The 21,108-nt window shown below is 42.8% G+C and overlaps 1 protein-coding gene across 1 annotated transcript in view; it reads left to right on the forward strand.

The window, feature by feature from the left end:
- Astn1 (astrotactin 1) overlaps nucleotides 1–21,108 on the forward strand; it is a 319,074-nt gene that overhangs the window by 135,898 nt on the left and 162,068 nt on the right. Inside the window, exons 3-7 of the mRNA XM_021156108.1 lie at nucleotides 6,463–6,856; nucleotides 8,630–8,776; nucleotides 9,784–9,891; nucleotides 14,285–14,434; nucleotides 15,395–15,562. Coding sequence (XP_021011767.1) covers nucleotides 6,463–6,856; nucleotides 8,630–8,776; nucleotides 9,784–9,891; nucleotides 14,285–14,434; nucleotides 15,395–15,562 — 967 coding nt within the window. The remainder of the gene's footprint in view (nucleotides 1–6,462; nucleotides 6,857–8,629; nucleotides 8,777–9,783; nucleotides 9,892–14,284; nucleotides 14,435–15,394; nucleotides 15,563–21,108) is intronic.

Here is a 21,108-nt window from a genome sequence, read left to right on the forward strand (position 1 = left end):
AGGAACCGCCAGACTGATTTCCAGAGTGGTTGTACAAGCTTGCAATCCCACCAACAATGGAGGAGTGTTCCTCTTTCTCCACATCCTCGCCAGCATCTGTTTTCTAATGGACTTACAAATCACAAGGTCAGAAAGTTCTTGAAGCTATCTATCATCCATCCATCCATCCATCCATCCATCCATCCATCCATCCATCCATCCATCTATCTATCTATCTATCTATCTATCTATCTATCTATCTATCTATCTATCTATCTATCTATCTATTTATCTATCTTTTGTATAACATTTATTTGTTTATTATCTAAGTATCTATTCATCATCTGTCTCTGTCTGTTATCTATGTCATTAATTGTTTATTCAGGGCAATCTGGTTGTGGATTAGAATGTGGCTAGATGCCACAACGGGTTTGATGAAGCTCTCCTTTATGTCTGGTTTCTGGAAAAGTCAAAGGTGGATATAAGCTATTGTTGCCATATGTGATTCTTGGCCCTGCTCTTTGGGCATTCTTAAGAAAAAATAAGAATGTGCCTATTTAATTCTTATTTTTCACTACTCTTTAATTTGTTTAGGGATGTGATTTTGAATTCTGTGTGTCAAGTTGCCCCAAGGGATAATTAATGATGTCTCAAATTCACTCTACTGTTCCTCCTTCACTGGACTTTGAAATGCTAGCTGATTGATTGGCCACAGTCTCTTGACAGATGGTCACTAGAAACAAAATCTCAGCTTTTCCACTTTTCTGCCAATGGTCCACAGAGCCCAGGTGATGCTCTAAACTTCTGTGACATTTAATAGATCCAGTCTCTTTTATTCTATGATTTATTGATCATGTGACACTGAACAGGGAAGGGTTTCACTGGTCTCCAGGTTACTCCATTTTTGCACAACATATATTCACCTATTGCTGTTCCTTTTATTCTAAAAAGCACTAGCTGTTTTTAGTACCAATAATCAGAGTGGCTTTCTTTTATGTCTGCATTTACTTTTGTTCTTTGATTTTGTTCCCTGACTAGAATGTAAACACCATTAGATTAGGAACCCTAGCTGTATTATTCCTGTAACAGTAATAACACTAGTAAACCACAAGAAAGGTACATTCCTAGTGCAGGTCTGGCAAACATTCACTGAATGGCTTAATAACAAATAAGTTAGTTTCATAAGTAATGGGCTTGTATCAGTTTAGCTTGTAGGCCTATAGATGTCTATAATACAATGAATTCAAAATCTATGAGCCCTGTCTTCCTCTCTCTCTTTCTTGCTCTCCCTCTCTCCCTCTCAGACTCCCTCCCTCTTTTACTTAATCCTTTCCTTCCATTCTACAAGCAGTTATTGGTTTTCTGCTTATGCTAGGTACTAAAACCAACTCTTGAGCTATAAGAGATGTGTCGGACATGACCCCAACTTTCATTAAGACTATGTCTATTAGAAGAGATGGAAAAGTCAGTCCAAGAGAGAATGACTAGTGGGTAGTGTGGAGGGCCTATGCTCAGGGCACTGAGGCTGGAGAGGAGTCCACGGAACCCAGAATGCTGAACTAACTTTGAAGAGTCAGCTAAAATCGGAGGTATGAGCCAGAACCTAGGGTGAGCACACAGTGGGTCTTGTGGTTAAATCAGGGGATTAGAATAAACATAAAAAGTAGATCTGACTAAAAGTTCACTGACCCTTGGAAATAACTGTCAATGTTATCGAAAACACTGTTACACAAAAAAACCTATAAAATATACAAACTATCTGACAAGCTTCATGTTCCTCTCTCTTCAGTGAGTAGCATAAATGCCAATTTCATAATAAAATAAAGGTTGTTTTCATTTGTTTGATCTCTATTAAAGCCAGCATGAATGATTTATTGATTTTTTTAAAAGAAAAATATGTTTTTAAATGCCACTTTTTTTACAAGATATTTGCGAATAGATGTGGAGTCTACATATGCTTCCCATTCAGTTGTCCTTACAAAATGTTAACAGTTTTGAAAAATCAATAAAATGGTCAGAAGCCCCATGCAAAGATGAATAAAGAGCAAATAATGCAATGCCATGAAGTCAGTTGTTATTTATTTTTAATGTTCACAGTCTGTACCTTATTGCTCATCACCTGAATATAGATGCACCTTAATGTTTTGTTTTGGGTTTTCAGTGCCATAAAACCTGAAGCTAACACAAATACACTCTGAACAGAGTGAAGAAGTCCAGAAACACAAAACCAGCCAAGGATTGCCAACAACTGTACTTTCACTGACGTCAGATTGGCCAGTGTGTTCTTGCTCAGAATATAGGCACAAGTCTATCTAGCCTCAGATGCCAGAAGGACTTTGTTCCTCCCAATAAACTTTCATTTGCAGATCCCATAATACCTTTATCTTGTGTTTCTTCCACATTTGGTTAACAGGAAGTCCCCAGTTGCCCTTGACCTAAGGTGTGGGCCTTTGTCATATGCTACCTCTCTTACAGTCTTTGAAAGAAATATCCTAAGGCATCTATGACTTTCATTTGTAAACTTTTCTCTGAAGGTAGGGGAGGTAAAAATAGTGGGTAGTCCAATGAACTGGGTTTGTATGAGATTGTAATTGTAACCAAATGTCCCAGTGGGCTTCCAAGTTCTCATTGTATAAGGACCAATTATTTAGCTTTCTACACACATGCCCTAATTCAAATATAACAATGCATCTTTTTTTTATTATTATTATGAAGGGGTTTTATACTTCTGCTTGGTATCTGATCATTGAATAGAGCACGTAAGTCAGAAAAACTTATCCATAGTGAACTTATTATTATCATCACAAAATCTCATTTTAAAGAACATCACATATAAATAGCACATAATATTACATCTTACATAATATTGTTTTTATAACAATCCACTATTAATTATTAAGTCACAACAAAGTGTTGAGACGCCTGTTACCAAGTTGTATTATGGGAGCAAGGAAACTTTAGAAGAACCTGAGTCCTGAGAACCCTTTCCCTATGCCTGAGGAAAATTGCCCTTGCTGGCTGGAGCTTGTTACTGGTAACCAATTGCTAGAGAGCTGAGGCCATCAAAAGTCTCTGCCTCTCAGCAAAGAAAACATTCTATTGATGTTACTCCAGAGACACTAAATATACAGGTTTAGTCAAATAAAACCTTGTTTTCTAACTTTTTATAGGCTGTATGTTTTAGAGAAACAAACATAAGACATCTTCAGTTGGATGTCTGGACTTTATTATATAATAAGTTAATTGTATAGGACCCTAACAAATTGGCCTCATGGAAGTGAAGGATCTGAGAGTCTCGCACTCAACTCCACCACTATCTTAACTTCTCTGGGCACCATGGGCTGCTCATCAGATGAGGGGGGCAAACCTAGAGATTTTCAGTGTGTGCTGAGCTAAAAGAGAACATGCATTTCTATGTTAAAATTTATCTCAATTTTATGACCTAACAACACCTTGCTGGCATTTTTAAACATGGAGAAGATAAAATGTGAGAGAGGTGTGGGGTTATTGTTGGTTAGTGTATCTACCACATAATCTTGGATCTGGGTTCTTAGTCGTTGCTTGTGAAATGGTTCTTAGTGATGATGGTTCTCCGGCTTCTGGTCAGGTAGATGTAGACATTGGCTAGTTTCTTTTTTCAATGTGTGAAGTTAGGATGGATCTACATACAGGTATCCTCACGTGCCCATTTTATCCTTTGACTGTGTGAAGAGCCAGAAGAAAACTTCTGTTTCTATGGGCAATGCTCCTCATAGTGACTGAAGCCTAATGGTCTATATGCTCTGTGTCTATAGTCTGGGGGAGATGTACTCTAAGGAGATGGCTCAGTGCTCCATGCTTGCACAGCATACACTGTGCTTGCACAGCATACTTGCACAGTGTATGCTGTGCAAGCATGGAGACCTGATTTCATAACCAGCACCCACATGATATTCAGGCACTGTAGTTCACTGTGGTGAGATTCTGTAACTGGACACAGCAAAGGGTAGGGCAGATACCGGAGGATCCTGGGACATAGCTGACCAAACAGTCCAGAGACAGTCTCTGTTTAAAAAATAAGATGACTACCAATAAAGGAAGACACCCAGCATTGACTTCTGGCCTCTGCATATGCTTGCCCTCCCCTACACACACCCTGCCCCCTCCATACAAAGAAAATAGGCTCTGAAATTAGTCAGTAGGGCTCTACTACAGTCCTTCTAATTTTGCACATTGCATGACCTTGGACAAATTAACTTCCATGCCTCATTCTTTTTTTTTTTTTTAAAACAACAGTGGGGATACTCTTAGAGTTAAAACTTTAAGCATTATGAACAACTGTCTAATTCATAGTAAAAGCACCCATTAATGAACAGCTTGGTATCTTTTTATTATTGAGTGATATGGGCAATGTATCTATAGGCTGGATTTCACTGTAACCCTGTTGTGACCATCTGTATGCAGAATTAGTAAGGAAGGGTGGAGGGGCTCCTAAGGAACCCTGTGTGATCCAGAAAGATGGTGTTCAAACCATTCCTCCGGGATTGATGTTTATGTCGCTCTTACAGCTCTTTGGGGAATAAAATTACCTCTGGCTTTCAGTGGCCTAATTCAATGTCTGACAACTTCTCTCAGTCGGGAAGTTATTCCTTCTGTGTGGCTTAATTACCTATTGTTGCAGCTTTAGTTTGGGGTGAGAGAAAGGATAGCCCATCTACTCTGCCATGAAGATGATTGACGGCTCTGCTGAAAGCTATTAGGTCGTACACAGATGCTTACTGTCCGTGCATTAGCTCAGGGCTTGGTTCTATACAGTCGACTGTGGTGTCCTGTAGGCAGAGTGCATTCCGCTTCATGTGTCTGAGAGTCCTCAATATGGACTGCAGGGGAGGTAGCAGTTAAGAGGACCTAGAATACTTGGTTTTATACTTCCACCCTATGCAATCAGAATGGATTACTCTCTGTGTACCTGCCTGAGAAGCTGCATCAGAAGAATGCCACCTCAAAATAAAGTAAGAAAGACTTGAAAAGCAGAAATTTAAGTTCCTACCAGGCCTCATGATTTGGCATGTCACTTACCAGCTGCCTCTGCTGAGTGCTGCTTTGCCTCCGTGTGTAGCCTGCTTGAGCATGGCAGTGTGTGAGTGTGTATGTGTGCTTGTTGGCATATATGTGTGCATATGTCCTTTTCTCACAAAGATGGTGGCAAATGGAGAATAGCCCGGAAGATTTACTGGGAGACTGTATTTATAAATCCAAAACATAATCATTGTGACACTGGGGGGAAGAAAAGAAGAGAAACCTTTAAATTTGTTTGCGGGAATACTCTTGATCCATCTTCATAGGTTGGACTCCATGGGAAATGACAGAGACTTTTAACTCTATAATATTCAGTAGGATGGCAGTGGCTAAAGCCAAAGTCATGAGGAGAACGTTTTGGCGCACCTTGACCTAGTGAAATAGATTTAATGCGATATTGGCCAAAATACAGGGATGAGCTTGAGTGTGCACCAGAAGGTTTATGTCCCTGGGGTGCTGTAAAGGAAAGAACGTAGGAAGCTCTCTTCATCTCCCCAAACCCCAGCTTGGGTCGTCAGGGCCAGTTGTTCAGCCTCACTGAACACTGTATCTTTATCTACAGCAGACAGCTGGTGCTGTCCTGACTTGTAAGAACTGGTCTCTGAGGTGGTGACCTCTGGGTTGTTGAGGGTTCATCAGGAAACTCCCCCACCAGCCAGACTGGTGACATCAGTCCTTTTCTCCATGGAAACAAAACTAAACTGAGTCCCTGCCACCCAAGGCATGTATAAACAGTGGGATTTCTTCACACAGTTACTACTGAATTCTGATGGATGTAAATGGGTTGATGGTTTCCCCTGCTGGGCCAGTTATTCTGATGGAGACAGCTGAGCAGGTCCTTGATGGTGTGTGATGTATTGTGCTGGGCACTTTCCATCATTACTTTTCCTGATACTTAGCAACTCCCATCAGCAGTTAACTGGCGACTTCTTTATTGTATAGACAAGAAACCTGTTTTAGAACTGATAGGACTCATTGATTTGTGGATCCAGTGTTAGGATCCATCTAAGATTGATTGTTTAGTTATGAGATGAAACTCGATGCCATCCCATGCTGGCTGCTGAAAAGAAAGTTCTAAGGCAGTTTTATGTGTAGCATGTTTGGCATAAGAAACAAATTCTCTCTTTGGCTTCTGCTACTGAAAACCCCAAATCTCAATACTCCCCACCTTCTATCTCAAATATTTGCTAAGCCAGCAGCAACTGGATTCCTTGAAACATTGCACTAAACAGGTCTTCTCATTTTTCTTCCTTGTTAAGCACCAATACCTGCAGAGTGTCCCTTAGTTACTGAGTGATGCTTCCTATAAGTGCTCAGTACATTTGAATGAGTAAATTAATGAATGAGTGATGAATGGAGTACCTATGACACTGTGGGGAGAGCTTATCTTTCTTTGTGCAAACATCTGATGTCCTGTCTTTCCAGGGTGGCATGATCGCTCTGTTGCTATCCATCTTGTGCCTGGTGATGATCCTATACACTCGCAGGCGCTGGTGCAAACGTCGCCGGGTTCCCCAGCCCCAGAAGAGTGCCAGTGCAGAGGCAGCCAATGAGATTCACTACATCCCATCTGTGCTGATTGGAGGCCATGGGCGGGAAAGCTTGCGCAATGCCCGTGTGCAGGGCCACAACTCCAGTGGCACTCTGAGCATCCGGGAGACACCCATCCTGGATGGCTATGAGTATGACATCACAGACCTGCGTCACCACCTGCAAAGGGAGTGCATGAATGGAGGGGAGGACTTTGCCAGTCAGGTCACACGCACTTTGGACTCCCTACAGGGATGCAATGAGAAGTCTGGGATGGACCTCACACCAGGTAGGAATGGAAGAAGGGATGGGCCTGTTTAGTCCTTGCTCAGGGAGCCAAAGAGTAAATAGGGATAGTCAATGACTGTTATACAGCAAGATGTACCAATGCCTTTCTTTGGGGGTAGACTCAAATAACCTGTTTCATGAGCTCCATCCCAACTGAGGTGCTATTAACACTTAATAGTTCCTGCGAGAAAGCCAGTTGTCTTTATGAGTGTGATCCTTGGTAGGTTGCCTGTGCTCCAGTGGACAGCCCTACAGCCATATACATACATTAAAAAAAAAAACTTTATTAAAAGGACATAAAGGTGAGATGGGGAAGTGTGTGGGAGGATATAAGAGGAATAAAAATGGGTGGGTCTGATCAAAATGCATTGTATATATTGATGAAATTCTCAGACTTAAAAAAAAATGTAAAAACAACCCACTTCCTTATAAAAGAAGAACCATAATGTAAGTTGGCTCTACTTCCACTTGCACTTCCACCGAGCTTGGTAGCAAAGAGATGCCTTTACATGTAGCCCAAGTATATTAGAGCTTCTTTGTACAGCCCTCTAGGAAGTAAGAAGGCAGCTTGGGAAACTGACCTGGCTTGACTTGCTTGTATACCACATATTCTCACAGGCCACTTGGTTCTCTAGTAACATGGAAGGTCCTCAGCTATCTGCTTTTGTTTGGTTGGTTCTTGTTTTGATTGGTTTTGGTTTGGTTTTCTGTCTCTGCCTCCTAAGATGTGGGCCTTGGGTCTTCTAATTGTGTTATCTTCTGCTTATGTGCTTCTACACAGGATTCACTTTTTTTCCAAATAAAATGAAAGAATTCAATCAAAGCATCAGATCTTAGATGTTAGCTATATCTATCGAGAGAGTGGATAGGACAGCCTTGGCCCTAACATAACAGAACAAGATCACGGTCAAAAACATGCAGAGAGGGAAGATCTGTCCTTTTAAGATAGCCCACATCTCTCTCTCTCAAACTGCTATGAATAAGTACACCTTAAAAGACAGCATCTCAACAGTGGTCCTCAAGGTACTGCCCAGTACCTTCTTTGGGGAAGACACAGTCAATACAGCATGCTGCTAAAGATGCAGAGACTTTCCATGAGGCTGCAAAAGGTGAAATTACATAAGTGGGAAATGGAAATTCTCTTTAGCATCTAGAAGATGACTTGTATCAATAATCATTTCCTAATACAATCTAATGTCTGAGAACTTTAAAATCTGAGAGTAGAAAGGAGGATTCTCCAACATGCATCATATGCCACATAGCACCAAGGCCATGGAATGGACAAATGGTACTTGGGGGTTCAATCCCAAAGCTCTTTAGGGAACAGACACATTGCACAAGTCCATGCATTAATTAGAGTTCAATCAGCAGGGAATAGTGGAGTCTGTGATGAACGACAGGCCACATTTTGTCAGAATGCACATAGATTCTATTTCTGCTAAAACCCAGTGCTGTCCAGAAGGAAAAACCCCGCATTTTGTGTTTAGCCAAAGGCTGGCAAGTAGTGACATTATCAATACGGAATTAGCGAAATTGGATTTTCAATGGTAATCCTCTTACTTCACTCCTCCTGTAACTTTGTAGCCCCTAGACAGCAGAGAGGAATGTCTTCCTTTTCACCAGCCTCTTTTTCTATGTTCCTCGTTTCAATAATTGGGACCTATCTACTCAGCTCAAGCAGACTTTCTCACTTCCATTCATTTTTTGCCTTTACTCTTGTTTTGTTTTGTTTTGTTTTGTTTTGTTTTGTTTTTCCTGACTTTTCCTTATATAGGGAGTGACAATGCCAAGCTTTCCCTGATGAACAAGTATAAAGACAATATCATAGCCACAAGCCCCGTGGATGCCAACCACCAGCAAGCCACTCTGCTCTCCCACACCTCCAGCAGCCAGAGAAAGAGGATCAACAATAAAGCCAGAGGTACTCATGTCTAGTTCTAAGTTATTCCGATGAGTTCCAGAATGTGGACAGAGGTGGGCCCATTAATCCAACTATGTGCACTGTGACACATATCTACAAATGTATATGTCTGGCACAACCTTCAGGAGGCCAGATAGATGCTACTCACCCCAAAATTTAAGATTAGAAACCTCTTGATTACATACTGTCATGGGCATGAGTATTTTCTAGGAACAAATTGAACAACTGTGCAAAGATGTTTGTAAATGGCTGCTTATCACATTTAAACAAGCTAAAAATTGGAAATGGTATAGATGCCCATCAATAGGGAATTGGTAGACTATCTGGCACATCTGCCTAATGTCCAGTGATTTACCATGCAGTCATTTAAAATGATCATGTGGATCTTTATTTGTTAATATGGAAAGTTGCCCACCTATTCAATGAGGAAAATGTGATTATAATCAGGGTATGACTCAATTCCATTTTAAAGGGAGATTAAAACCCCTTTACCTGTTTCAGTATCAGAAAAGGACAGAGGGTATATCCATCAAACAATAGAAAAAATGCCCCTGTTTTAGAGGGCTTGCAGGACATGTTCCCTGCACATATGCCTATCTGTCTTTTTATCCTTTTTGTATATATTCTTGAATCAGGAAAAACTCAGAAGTATAATGTCTTTTCTGCTGTGATATAATTCTGGTCTTCTATCAAGCAGAATAGAACATTTTCCTTTCTTTTTCCTCTACCCCCTCCCACCTCTGGAAGTCCTCTCTGACAAGCAGATGCCCGACAAGTCCCTAATCCTGGAACCATGTTCTCTGCAGGGATCAGAGCGCTATCAGTTGCTCTCATAAGTGTCTGCTTCTTCACAAGCCTGGGTATCAAGAAGTTCTAGCCCCTCAGCTACCTCTCCCAGACTGTCTGTCAGCCACTCTTATTTTTATTGACTTCCCAATTAGACCTCATCCTGTGATTCTGCATGATGCGAAATGAAAATATCTACTCTGATTCTCAATTCATTTCAGCTGGTTCTGCCTTCTTGAACCCTGAAGGGGACTCCAGCACAGAGGCAGAAAATGACCCACAGCTGACCTTTTACACAGACCCCTCTCGGAGCCGGAGGCGCAGTCGAGGTAGGGATGGTGGGAAGGTGTGTAAGTAGGGTGTGGGTGGGAAAGGCAGGGGCCACAGAGCGCTCACTCTGTGGACTGGAGCCAACTTCAGCAGGAAGAATGCCTGGATCCCAGCTGGAGCTTCCTCCTGGGAGGAATGGAGAGCCTAGGGTTCGGGTGAGAGTGAGAATCCTCTCTCCCAGATAATAGCACTCTCAAACAAGTTTCCATGTTGTTTGAAAGGCTGTTTCTTGGTCAGAAGACTCTCAATTTCTTCTGGAAGACTCAGCAGTCATGTTTTACTATTCAGACAAATAAAGTGGATGGGGTTTAATAAATGAATAATACACGTACTTGTCATCAGTTCAACTTCATTGGCCTTGAGATTGAGCTAGACTGGGGTAGGAGGGCATGGTCAGTAAGGAATTATCTAGGAGTTGAGAATAACTTGGCCTTTGAGGTTTTACTCAGTAGAATCCTGAGACCCATGCCTCCAAACCCTTCAGTTCTCCTGGCACAGTTTAAGCTAATTTATGATTCACATCGACACATCTGTATGTATTGCTGCAGGGTCATCCTAGGTGAAGTCATGGACTTCAGCTGTGACTCCTGCTACTGTAGGAGATACTATGGCCTTCCTGGTGTTGCCATTACCTCTGACAGTGTTCTACAGACAAACAGCAGTGAGTTTCAGGATCTCCTTCCTGTGTGGCGTGGCAGAAGGATGTAGACCCTCTGAGCATCCATTCTCACATATTGAATGACTTTCAAATAACACATACAGAAGGCTTCTGTGAGAATTACATCCTTTTTTTTCTTTTGGCAACTGCTAAAGTACTATGAAATCCTCATTGCTACTGCTGGATCTTCCCAGTAGTCATCTATAGTTTTTACCGAGCCCCGTGTTGAAATATACTAAACAGACTCTCCTCAAGACATTGTGGAGGATATATGAATGGCATCAACTGTGTCATCTTTGTGTGGATATAATGCAGTGGCCTTGCCAAACAATGCCTAACCAGTGGCTTTCAGAACTCACACATACTGGCTGAGTCCTACCTCCACTCAAATTCTCTTCATACAGAATTTATTCTTCCCAGCAACTCCAAGAGAAAAGATACTTTCCTTCTGTGTTCCAGTGTCTGTTACCTCCTCAGTCTATAGCATTTGAGTTTTTCTTGTCACCTTTTTTCCTGAGAAGCCAGTGGGGCTCTTAATTGACTAACTGTAGAGTCTCATTTTTCCTGACATTAGAATATGGATAACAGTACCTTCCTCTCCCTTGATGCTCAAAATCATTTATAGAACAAATACACAATCTAGGCTGTATCAAAGCAGGTTGTGTCTTGTTTTAATAAAGTCTTATTTGAGAAAACCCCTGGTGATGGGTTAGAGTTAGTTCTTTACAGCATAACATGATTTGTTTTCCTAACTTCCAAGTCCCTGTAATGCATCAACTGTCTATTGCTATTAACTAAACTGTAAGTGGCTTAGGGGTGGAGCGTTCCTATAATTATTTTTTCAAAGTGCCTACTAAAGGAGTTTGCCTATAATATATGTGTGTGAGTGTCTGCTTAATTGGACTGGATACATCAATGAGACCAGCAAAAGCATCGTATAACCTAGCTCCTATGGGTCAGCCTCTATGATAGGTAGTGGATGCATGAAAACATGGCAGAATGATAAGGCTTTATTTAATAATGTAAATAAACAAAACAAGCACTCAGAAGCGATAACATTTAATTCTACATGACAGCAATAGGAGGCAATAAAGAAGAGTTAGCACTGAAACATAGGTAATGTATAGAATGTCTGGAAAAAGAATTCTTAGATGTGAACATTTCAGTAGAGGAATAAAGTACATGAAAAAAAAAAAAAAACCACTGAGGACTCCAAGCAATGTGGTTGTCAAGGAAGTGAGGGAGCCTGTAGCTCTAGCCAGGATATAAACAAACATAGGGGAAGTAAGGTTGAAGGCAGAGAATAAGCTAACTACCAAAGCACAAACCTGCCTGCTGCGCTCTTAGAATTGCACTGGATTCTGTAAACAAATAGGAAACCACTGGACAATGTGAAGGCAGGCAAGAATGCTAGATTGTGGGTTGACAGTGCACATAGAGGAAAGGGACAAAAATATCAGTTGCAAGTTATTGCAATCACAGGAGAGCAGTGGCAAGTGCCTGCAAACAGTGATGACATCGTGTGATAAGAGCTGTAACAGCAGGGTGCACTAAGGGCTAGAAGAACAAGGAAGAGTGAGAATCTGTTCTTGAAGGTTTCAGGGAAGTGTTTTCAGGAAGCTGTTGTTGAAGCGTAGGTGTTGACCAGGATGACAAGGTGACAAAATGGCCTTCTGTGGAGGAGGAGATAATCTGTGCAAAGTCACTGGAATGGAAGAGATGGTTTAGTGAGAAAACTGAAACATAGTTTCCTTCAGTAAAGTCTAGGGTGCATGTTTGTGGATTGTTCGGGAAAGCCAGCCAAAAGCTCAGCAGAATCCGGGAAGAATATGGTCGTGACTGCAAAGGTCTTGAATCTGTCTAGTTTAGCTAGTCAGGTGAGCTATGTGGAGGCCTCTGTCTCTCCTCTGGAGGCAGTGTAGACAATAGCTGAGAACCAGGGGGGCGTATCTGTGAGGGTAAGACAGGTACTGCCTGAGTCCTAATGTAAGATGAGAGAATGGAGATGTAAACTTGAACATCAACAACAAAACAAAAGACCTTCTATTTAAAGAGTTGGTGGTAAGAAAGTGTGCCTTGTGAGCAAACGGGGAAAGAGTTGGATGGAATGGAGTTGTAGGAGTTGAGAAGCCATCTGATGACAGTGGAGATCAGACAGGATACCGGGTTTGAGAAACAGGACAGATAGAGTTGGCAGTATGTAGCATTTAGTGCCGGAGGGGGGATGGTCTGCTGATGGATGTGATACTGTAACTGGGATGGGTTGATCCTTAAGTGTGAGGAAATGGTCTCCATGTGTAATATTCAAAGTTAATCTGTAAGCATTATCTTGCCCAAGGACTAGGTAACTCCCTGGAATGCTGGGAGATGCAGTTCTTAAAAAATAATAAAGCCTCTTGGGAAAGTACCACGGCCAGTAGGTTTGCCTTTGTAACCCCCTGTAGTACGGGTCTCAGGGCCATTCAGCTGGAAAATTCCAGGGAATGGTCCTAACCAAAGTCCATCTCTTCATCAGTATTTAATATTTAATGAAGCTTTCTTCAAAATGGTGGAACTGGGTTTTCTCTGGTGAAGCTCAGGCTGTCAAGATACTAGTGTGAATAGTATCTCTCCAACTTGCAAGAACTAGAGGCTACTGGCAACCTCTGCATCTCTTCCTTCTCCCAAGTCTCTCCATAGCCCCTTGGGAAACCCTGCAAACAGATGGGTGGGTAGTCCTGGGCCCCAAACTCATTTCAGTGTTTCCTGAGCTCAGCATCTCCCAAAGCTCTAACCTTTATAGCTGTTGGGCTCTGGCCATTCTCTGCAGCCTCTCAAGATAGCTGCTTGGTGCTGCCTTGATTGTTATTCAATGATGTGAACGATCAATGTAGAACTCTGAGCACAGGTCCCTGATGCATAATGACCACTTTGTAAGTGTGAGCTGTCACAATTAAGACCATCTCTTTGAGACTTATTTTTCTCTTCTGCAATGTAGATAGTCACTGGGCAGGCTTTTAGGTATATTATGAGGAGACAAATATTTAAAATGAAACAACAGCACAGTGTCCTCCATAATGGGACTTATATCGCTATCCATAATAAATATTAGCATAAGTAAGAAACTTCCAGGAGAACTCTACGTTTTGTTGTCTTGCTTTCTCACCCTCCCACATGCATCCTGCCTCCAGAGAAAGTTTCCTCTGCCTACCACCACTTCATCTAAAAGCAGCAGAAAATTAAGCCTTCTAGATGAGCAAACCAAGCCTTTGCTTTATCATCATTCTTTCCAGTGGTGTCTGGGCTGAGAGGAGGATTCTGGTGTGACAGCATCATTTGCTCATCCATAGAACAAGGGCAAGCTCCTCCAGGGGGAGGAGGCCCCCCAGAAGCCCAGGTTTACACTGTGGCAGCATGTCCTTAGGTTTAAACAATTTTGCATCCAAGTTTTGAACTCAGCTAGGGAGGCAGAGGGAGAAATGCCCCCTTGTGGCCTCTTGTAAACCTGACCCAGTCAAATTGGGGAGAGTCTGCACTCAGCTCACCACTAGGGACTGTGAGGGCCACCAGATGGCCAAGTTCCTTCCTACTTCAACTGGTCACATGGTGTCCCTAATGAGGCTTCCTTCCTAAGGTCACATAGCAGAGACATGTTCTGACCCCTGTGGGTTCTGTTTGCTGGCAGAAGGCTGAGTCATCTGGCCAGTGCCTGGATTTTTACCACTGTATCTTGTGTGCTTTTGTCTTGCTTTCAGTGGGCTCTCCCCGAAGTCCTGTGAATAAGACCACCCTGACCCTGATCAGTGTCACCAGCTGCGTGATTGGCCTCGTGTGCTCTTCTCATGTCAGCTGCCCTCTTGTTGTCAAGATCACCCTACATGTCCCTGAGCACTTGATCGCTGATGGTGAGCTCAGTCGGCCAAGGATGGAACCACTTCGTCAGTAGTTGCTGGTTTTCAAGCTGGGCAAAAGATGGAGAAACCAACGGTCACTATGGTGGGGAGGAGGGACACACCCGAAAATGTAAGATAGAGGTTATGGCTAGATTGTACACAGATGATTGCAGAAATTGAGCAAATGAAAAACTTGATAGGTCATCTCCAATACACGATGCACATCGTCTGTAAATAATCTCCTATTTGTAGAGAAATGCAAAGCACAGTGGCTATAGATGTGTAGACATCATGGTCCTTTTACCATTTGGGGGACGAAAAGCTAACAGGATAGTAGAGGCGTTTAAGGATCAGCCATGCTTTGGTTTGTTTGGTCCAGGTGATAGACAGTTAACTGCATTCACTTGTTATAAGTCTAGACCTCAAAAGTAATAATTTACCTTTATGCAAGCGGACCCAAAATGATAAGTGACTCCCATAGGTTCTGAGAGTCCCTGAATCATTTAGTCCCACAGCATCTAATTGACTTGTTAGTATCTATTCTCTTTGTTGCTGCAAGGCTGGAAACAGGTGGGGAGTGAGTGTTCATAGTGCTATTTCATAGGAGGTGAAGACAGGCGGCGCATCCTTGTTACCTGGATCAGTGCCAATGCCTTGTGGCTAGGTCTGATGGAGCCATGCCATGGCCACCACAGAGCCACTCTGTCCCTCTATCCCTTAGGAACACTCCTGCAATATGATCTGAGGCATGGCAATAGGCAATGATATGGCTGGAAGGGTTAACGTCCCTGGCTTCACAGCAATCAATATGACTGCAGGACCTCCATCTGCCATTCCCTTGTGCTGGTACTAATGGTAGGCTAGGATTGGTGGAAGTAACGATACTGAATTAGGATGTGCCCTGCCTCTGGTGACTTGTGCCCCTGTATTGTTTGTGCCTCTTCAACATGCTTCTTCTCTGTCACCCCATAGGGAGCCGCTTCATCCTGCTGGAGGGGAGCCAGCTGGATGCCAGTGACTGGCTGAACCCTGCCCAAGTGATTCTCTTCTCTCAGCAGAACTCCAGCGGGCCCTGGGCCATGGACCTCTGTGCCCGGCGGCTCCTAGACCCTTGTGAACACCAATGTGACCCCGAAACTGGTAGGCGGGAGCACCGGGCAGCGGGTAACTGTCAGAGAGAGCGCATGCCTTTTGCAATCATTCTCTTGAGATTCAGACCATCTCGCCCAATTCCACTGTCCCCTTTTCATCTCAAGTGTGGACCATGCATGCATAGCACCATGTGGTTGAGTCACAGCATAAAAACATGCAATAGTCTGACAGAAAGAAGCCTGGGCAGGATCTTAACCACAGCCTTACTCTGCAAAGGCCAGTTTAGAATAACTTCCGCAGTCCATTTTGTCATTCTTTAGCTACTGTGACTATCCATTTATAATTGCAAAATTAATTCAGGTTTAGTATAAAAAATAGTATAGAAAAAATGATAAATGTCTATATTTCTGTCTCCTATTTCTGACTCTTCATGTCCTTTCTTCCCATTACTATTCTAGGCATAATTTTTTAAAAGTTTCCTGGAAACATAGGACGTCTAGTTGAGTTTTCCTGAATTTGCTTCCTTAATATTCTATAAGAATTTCCATAATCAAAATTCTCAGTAACATTTTAATGGTCATTTGCTGTTATATCATACATCTGTACCATAGCTCATTTAAACAGTCCTGTTGCTTTGAATTTAAAAGGCTTTAGATTTTTTTATTTTTATAAATACTATTAAGACAAACCTCTCAACAAAAAAACAGTGGGGCACATAGGAATTTATTTTTCTTCCAATGAACTTTAGCGATCGATCACTACCCAAAGGCTGTTGATATATTTAAGTGTGTGACTCTGCCACACAAGACTAGGGTAGATCTGAGTGAGGCCCAGATTCATGTATTGTGAGGTGGAGTGACTGCCTTACTCCTAGAGTGTTGTATACCCAGGACCCCAGGTCTCTCTGCTAAGTAGATTTGCACTTTTATGGTATGAAGGGTGTGTACTCTTCTTGTTACTGTGACAGAATATTGAACAGAAACAAGTTAGAGGATGAAGGATCTATTTCGGCTCATGGTTGAAGGAAACACAGTCCATCCTGGCAGGGAAGGCATGGCATATAGGGTTCTATATGGTGGGAAGATGGCTTATTAAATCTTTATGGACCAGAGAGCCTAGCTGAAAGTGGAGCTAGCCTAGATGCTTTAACCCTTACCTCTCTCTACTCCTATGGCATTATACCTGCCAGCTAACCCTCAAGTTCAAAAGTGGCCTTCCAGTGCCACCAACTGGGGACCAAGTAGTTGACAAAAATTTCACATTTAAGCCCTAGTAAAAGGTTCATATATAATAGCCACTACAAAAAAAAAAAAGAAGAAGAATTTTCAGGAGCTAGAATATCACTGGTGAAGCCCTACTGGAGAAGAAGTGTAACGCTATAGAACAAAGGAAGAGGTCATGAACCGAATCCTCAAGATCTTTGTCATGTGTAACTCCTGAGACAGGCTGGGGATGGGGTTTATCTTCAGAAAGTTCAGTTCAGAAAGGTCTTTCTACAGATGTAGCCTAAGACCATATGATCTGTATTTAGTTGCAATCCATTATTAAATCCCTTTGAGAAACTAGCAGGTAACTGTGACATCTAAAGTTCACGTTCTGAGGTTTCAAACTTATTTTTTACGTGGGCCTCTCACAGGGATTCTAGGTCCCCATATGGAAGAGAAAGTACAGCACTTTCAACATCTGATGTCTAAGACGGTGCTTGCTTGCTGTCCCTCCTACGCTGTCAGGCAAACACCAAACCAAACAGATGGGCTGTGCACTATGCCCAAAAGCTAGTGTACTTGGAAGAAATTAAAAAGAGCTCATCTCAGAGGTGGGAACTCTCCATGTAGCAGAGCTGGTCTCTGGTACCCTCGTCCTCCAGCTGGTTAGGATTAGGAGGATTTGGGACAGTCTTAGATGTTAAACTCACTTCTGAGAGCAACAAGATCTCCAGAGGATCTTACATGTTTCCTCTTGCTTGGCCTTCAAAGAAAGTCAAGGCCTACAATTACACATGGAAAGGAGGGAACTGCTGTTGTACACTTGGGAGGGTGAGACATGCTGCCTTCTTACTTTACACAACATTTAATTATCTGGGCCTGATTTGCCCGGAGTCCCGTGGATACTGATAAGGAGAGTTTTGTTTGTGTTTAGCCTATCATGAAGTCTGAACAAAAATAGGGTTGTTAAATGTAACTTGAACTGCTCAGGTATGCTGGGTCCAACATGCTTGTCATTCAACTCTTTAGGAGCTAACCTGGACTGAACATTCCTAGTGGGTATGCCAGGAAGCTGGTTGTCTATAGAGAAGTCTGATATCTACCCTCTAGCCTCTTGCAGATGTCTAATTTCTAATCCTTCCTACAAAATGACTATGGGAAGCCCCTCACTTGCGAATGGTTTCCAGGTATCTCTAGCAACTAATGAACCTCCAACTGGAAAGTCACAAGGGATACAAAATATAAGAACCCCAGCTCTGCACAGAACTAAGGGACAACATCTTCACTTGGTACGGCAGCTGAGAAACGATGCTGCGGAGCCTTCTTCATTAATGCGGGGATTGGAACCCCGCCCACCTCTGTGCTGCTTCTCTCTGCACATGTGATGATGTGGTCATCCCACACGCTCATCACTATGGAACTTTATCGCCTCCCACACTCCATCCTAGGAGCCTTTCTCTAAAGAGCTGAGTGTGGGAATTGGCTTCGAGTCAAGTCGACGTTATTTTTTGCAATCCTCCAGCTAGCTTCCTTGGAAATGTCAGCGTGTTGGGACATGTGCTTTCCCAGCCGAGCTGAGGGGTCTGCCCATATGGATTCACAGGGCTGTGCAAATGCACTTGTGTATTTTTTTTCACGCAGACACACGTACCCATAAACACACAAGCACACAAACACAGATGCTCAGGCCCTGCGAAGGAGCAGCCTTTGGTGCCTGGAGCACTCCTTAGGCAGCTTTCCTAAAAGTGTCCCAAAGGTAAGTATGTATTTACACATCATCTTCACGGGACTCCACACTACCAGGTGTGAGAGATAGAAACATGGTCTTACTCCACCAGATGCCCACATCCTCCTCCCCACAATCTGAAGATGTGTGATGTTGCATCGCACAGGAAGGTTAAATGGTGCATAGAGTTGAAGTCACCTAATGACTGCTGTCACAAAAGCAAGATTATCCTAGATTATCTGGGTGTCCCAGTGCTCTGACAATACTTTTCAAAAGTAGAAGGGAATAATAGGTCAAAGTGCCAAGATGAAGGAATGATTCATTAAGCTATTGTATACTTTGAAGATGGACAAGTCATGAACTAGGCATCCAGACAGCCTTTAAAGCAAGGGAGCAGGTTCTCACTTGTAGCCTCTAGAAAGAAGCATAGCTCTGTAGAGACGTCCTTTGTAGATACGTTAATCTTGGCCCCAGAGAACCGACACTGGCCCCCTCTGGCCCATAATAAAGTGATGTTGCTTTAGACATATGAGTTTGAGACTGGCTACAAATACACCAAAAGAAGGACAAAGCAGTTAAGGGAGAGAAACTTGTTATACTCCCTCTTTCTATACCCCCACCATAATTCTAGAACTTCTAAAGATGTGTGAGGGCCTGTGAAAAAATTGGGCCTATAGGAAACTTGCTGGTTCATTCCATTTCCAGCCTTCCTCTCCACTTATATTCTAACACCATGTTACCTGGGAGGTACTGAGCTCAGAGACCAGCCTGGAGAAGAGCAAACCAAAACTGACAAATGTTCTTCTAATAATCCCAGCTCCTCAGACCTTCTGCTTATATGTGGGCATGCCTGAGAAAGAACAGACCTTCATACCTTTGTAATCTCTCCTAAGCGTTGTGATCCTCTCCTTCCAGGTTATCAACTTAGGACGAGTCAGTCCTAGTACCTGGTTTGGGGAAGATTTAGGATGCTTATCATTGGGTTCAGACTTGCTGATGTCTTCCCACAATACACTGTGGGCCAACTCCTCACTGCTTTGTAATGGCAGGTGGAAAATGTATGGGAAAATGTTTTCGGGAAAAAAAATAATAATTGTGCTAGGCGGTGTTTATCAGGAGCCCTGCCTGTTACTGTCACTGTGATTTGCTTAGACAATCAAAGCTCCCCGCACAACACTACAAAGCTCACAGTGCTTTTATCTCCACTTTAGAGAGATGTTGACAAACTGGCTTAACACCCTTGCTCAGTTAATAGCCCAGCTGGACTGTAAACTCAGAGTACATATCAGAATATATTGTATCAGAATGCATATATCAAAAACCACATTTCTGGTCATTTTGGAATGTTTCTTCCTATGCTGCCCTTCTGGAAGGACACCTAGATAGAAGGCTTAGGGTTACTCTCTTTCCTTTCGGGTGGCTCTTGAGAGCTTCAGTGTCTAACAAAGCCTTTGGCCAACTGGTAATCTTCTTGCCAACCTCACCAGACTACCCTCCCCCCCCCCCCCCCCACCCCCCCCATCTCTGGTCAAGTTGGAGAATCCCAAAGCATGAAGGCTTAAACTTACTGTCTGCTAGATCCTCTCATAGGCTGATTTTACCTGTGATTCCTAAGGGTAACCTTTTGTGGTTGTTCATTTTCACTTTGTGTTCTGATAACAGTCTACCCAGCTTCATTGGCTTTTCTCTCAACTCATTCCAAGCCTTTGCTCTGCCACCTGAGCAGTTGTGGAAGCTTCAGACACCTGCTTCACTCCTTAGCCACATCAATTCTGGCCACAGCTTCCACTGCCTTTTTCAAGATATGTAGCCTTTTCTTTTTCTTTTTGTATGCAAGGTGCACAGGCATCCAAGAAAACTCAAACTTGAATGTTTTAATATCTATATAATATGCTCTCAAAAATTCTTTCTTTCCCAGATCATTCCATGGCCAACACAACCAGGTCAAAAGTATCAACCAGGTGTCCAAATAATTCAGCATCACATTCTTTGCTTGCTCTGTGCCATTGCCTGCCTCCCTAGTTCCCTTCTTCCCTCTCTCCCCTCTCCTCACCTCCCCCCCCCACAGAAATTTTAACCCAATTTATCAGGAGAGCTCAGTTCCCATGTTGATGCTACAACCTTGATTGCATACTTATTCCAGATTCTTTTCTGCTACTCCATCGAAGCACCTTCCTTTGGGATAATAAGCTCTAGCATGTTCTGGGGTCATTCAGCCCTGGGCATGGCTCTCTTCTGCTATCTCCCAGTGGTAGGGAATTACTAGGCAATTTGATGTTACCCACATCTGGTTGAACATTTTCTTTTTAGACAAGGAACATCCACTCCTATTTAATAAAAGCCAACCACTACCTGAAACAGTGTGATAACTCAGGGCTTTTGGCCTTGATTTGGGTTTTCAATCTAACAAATGCACTGATTCCAGTCAAATCTGAGGACCTCTAGCTTCAAGGTCTCTCTTAATCCCTAGGTGAGATTTATGACTCAGTCATTCAATTGTACAATGGGAAATGGTGAAAGGTCCTGATCACCATGCAAGATGGCTCAAGGTGTTTGTCCTCCTGGTACCAAACAAAAGTACACATAGAGCTCTCATCCCTTACACCCTTTCAGAGAGCTTGCCTCTTTGACAGTGTGATCCACATAATGGCTTCAGCAGCCAC

Source organism: Mus caroli, chromosome 1 (genome assembly GCF_900094665.2).
Source record: "Mus caroli chromosome 1, CAROLI_EIJ_v1.1, whole genome shotgun sequence".
Classification (NCBI taxonomy): domain Eukaryota; kingdom Metazoa; phylum Chordata; class Mammalia; order Rodentia; family Muridae; genus Mus; species Mus caroli.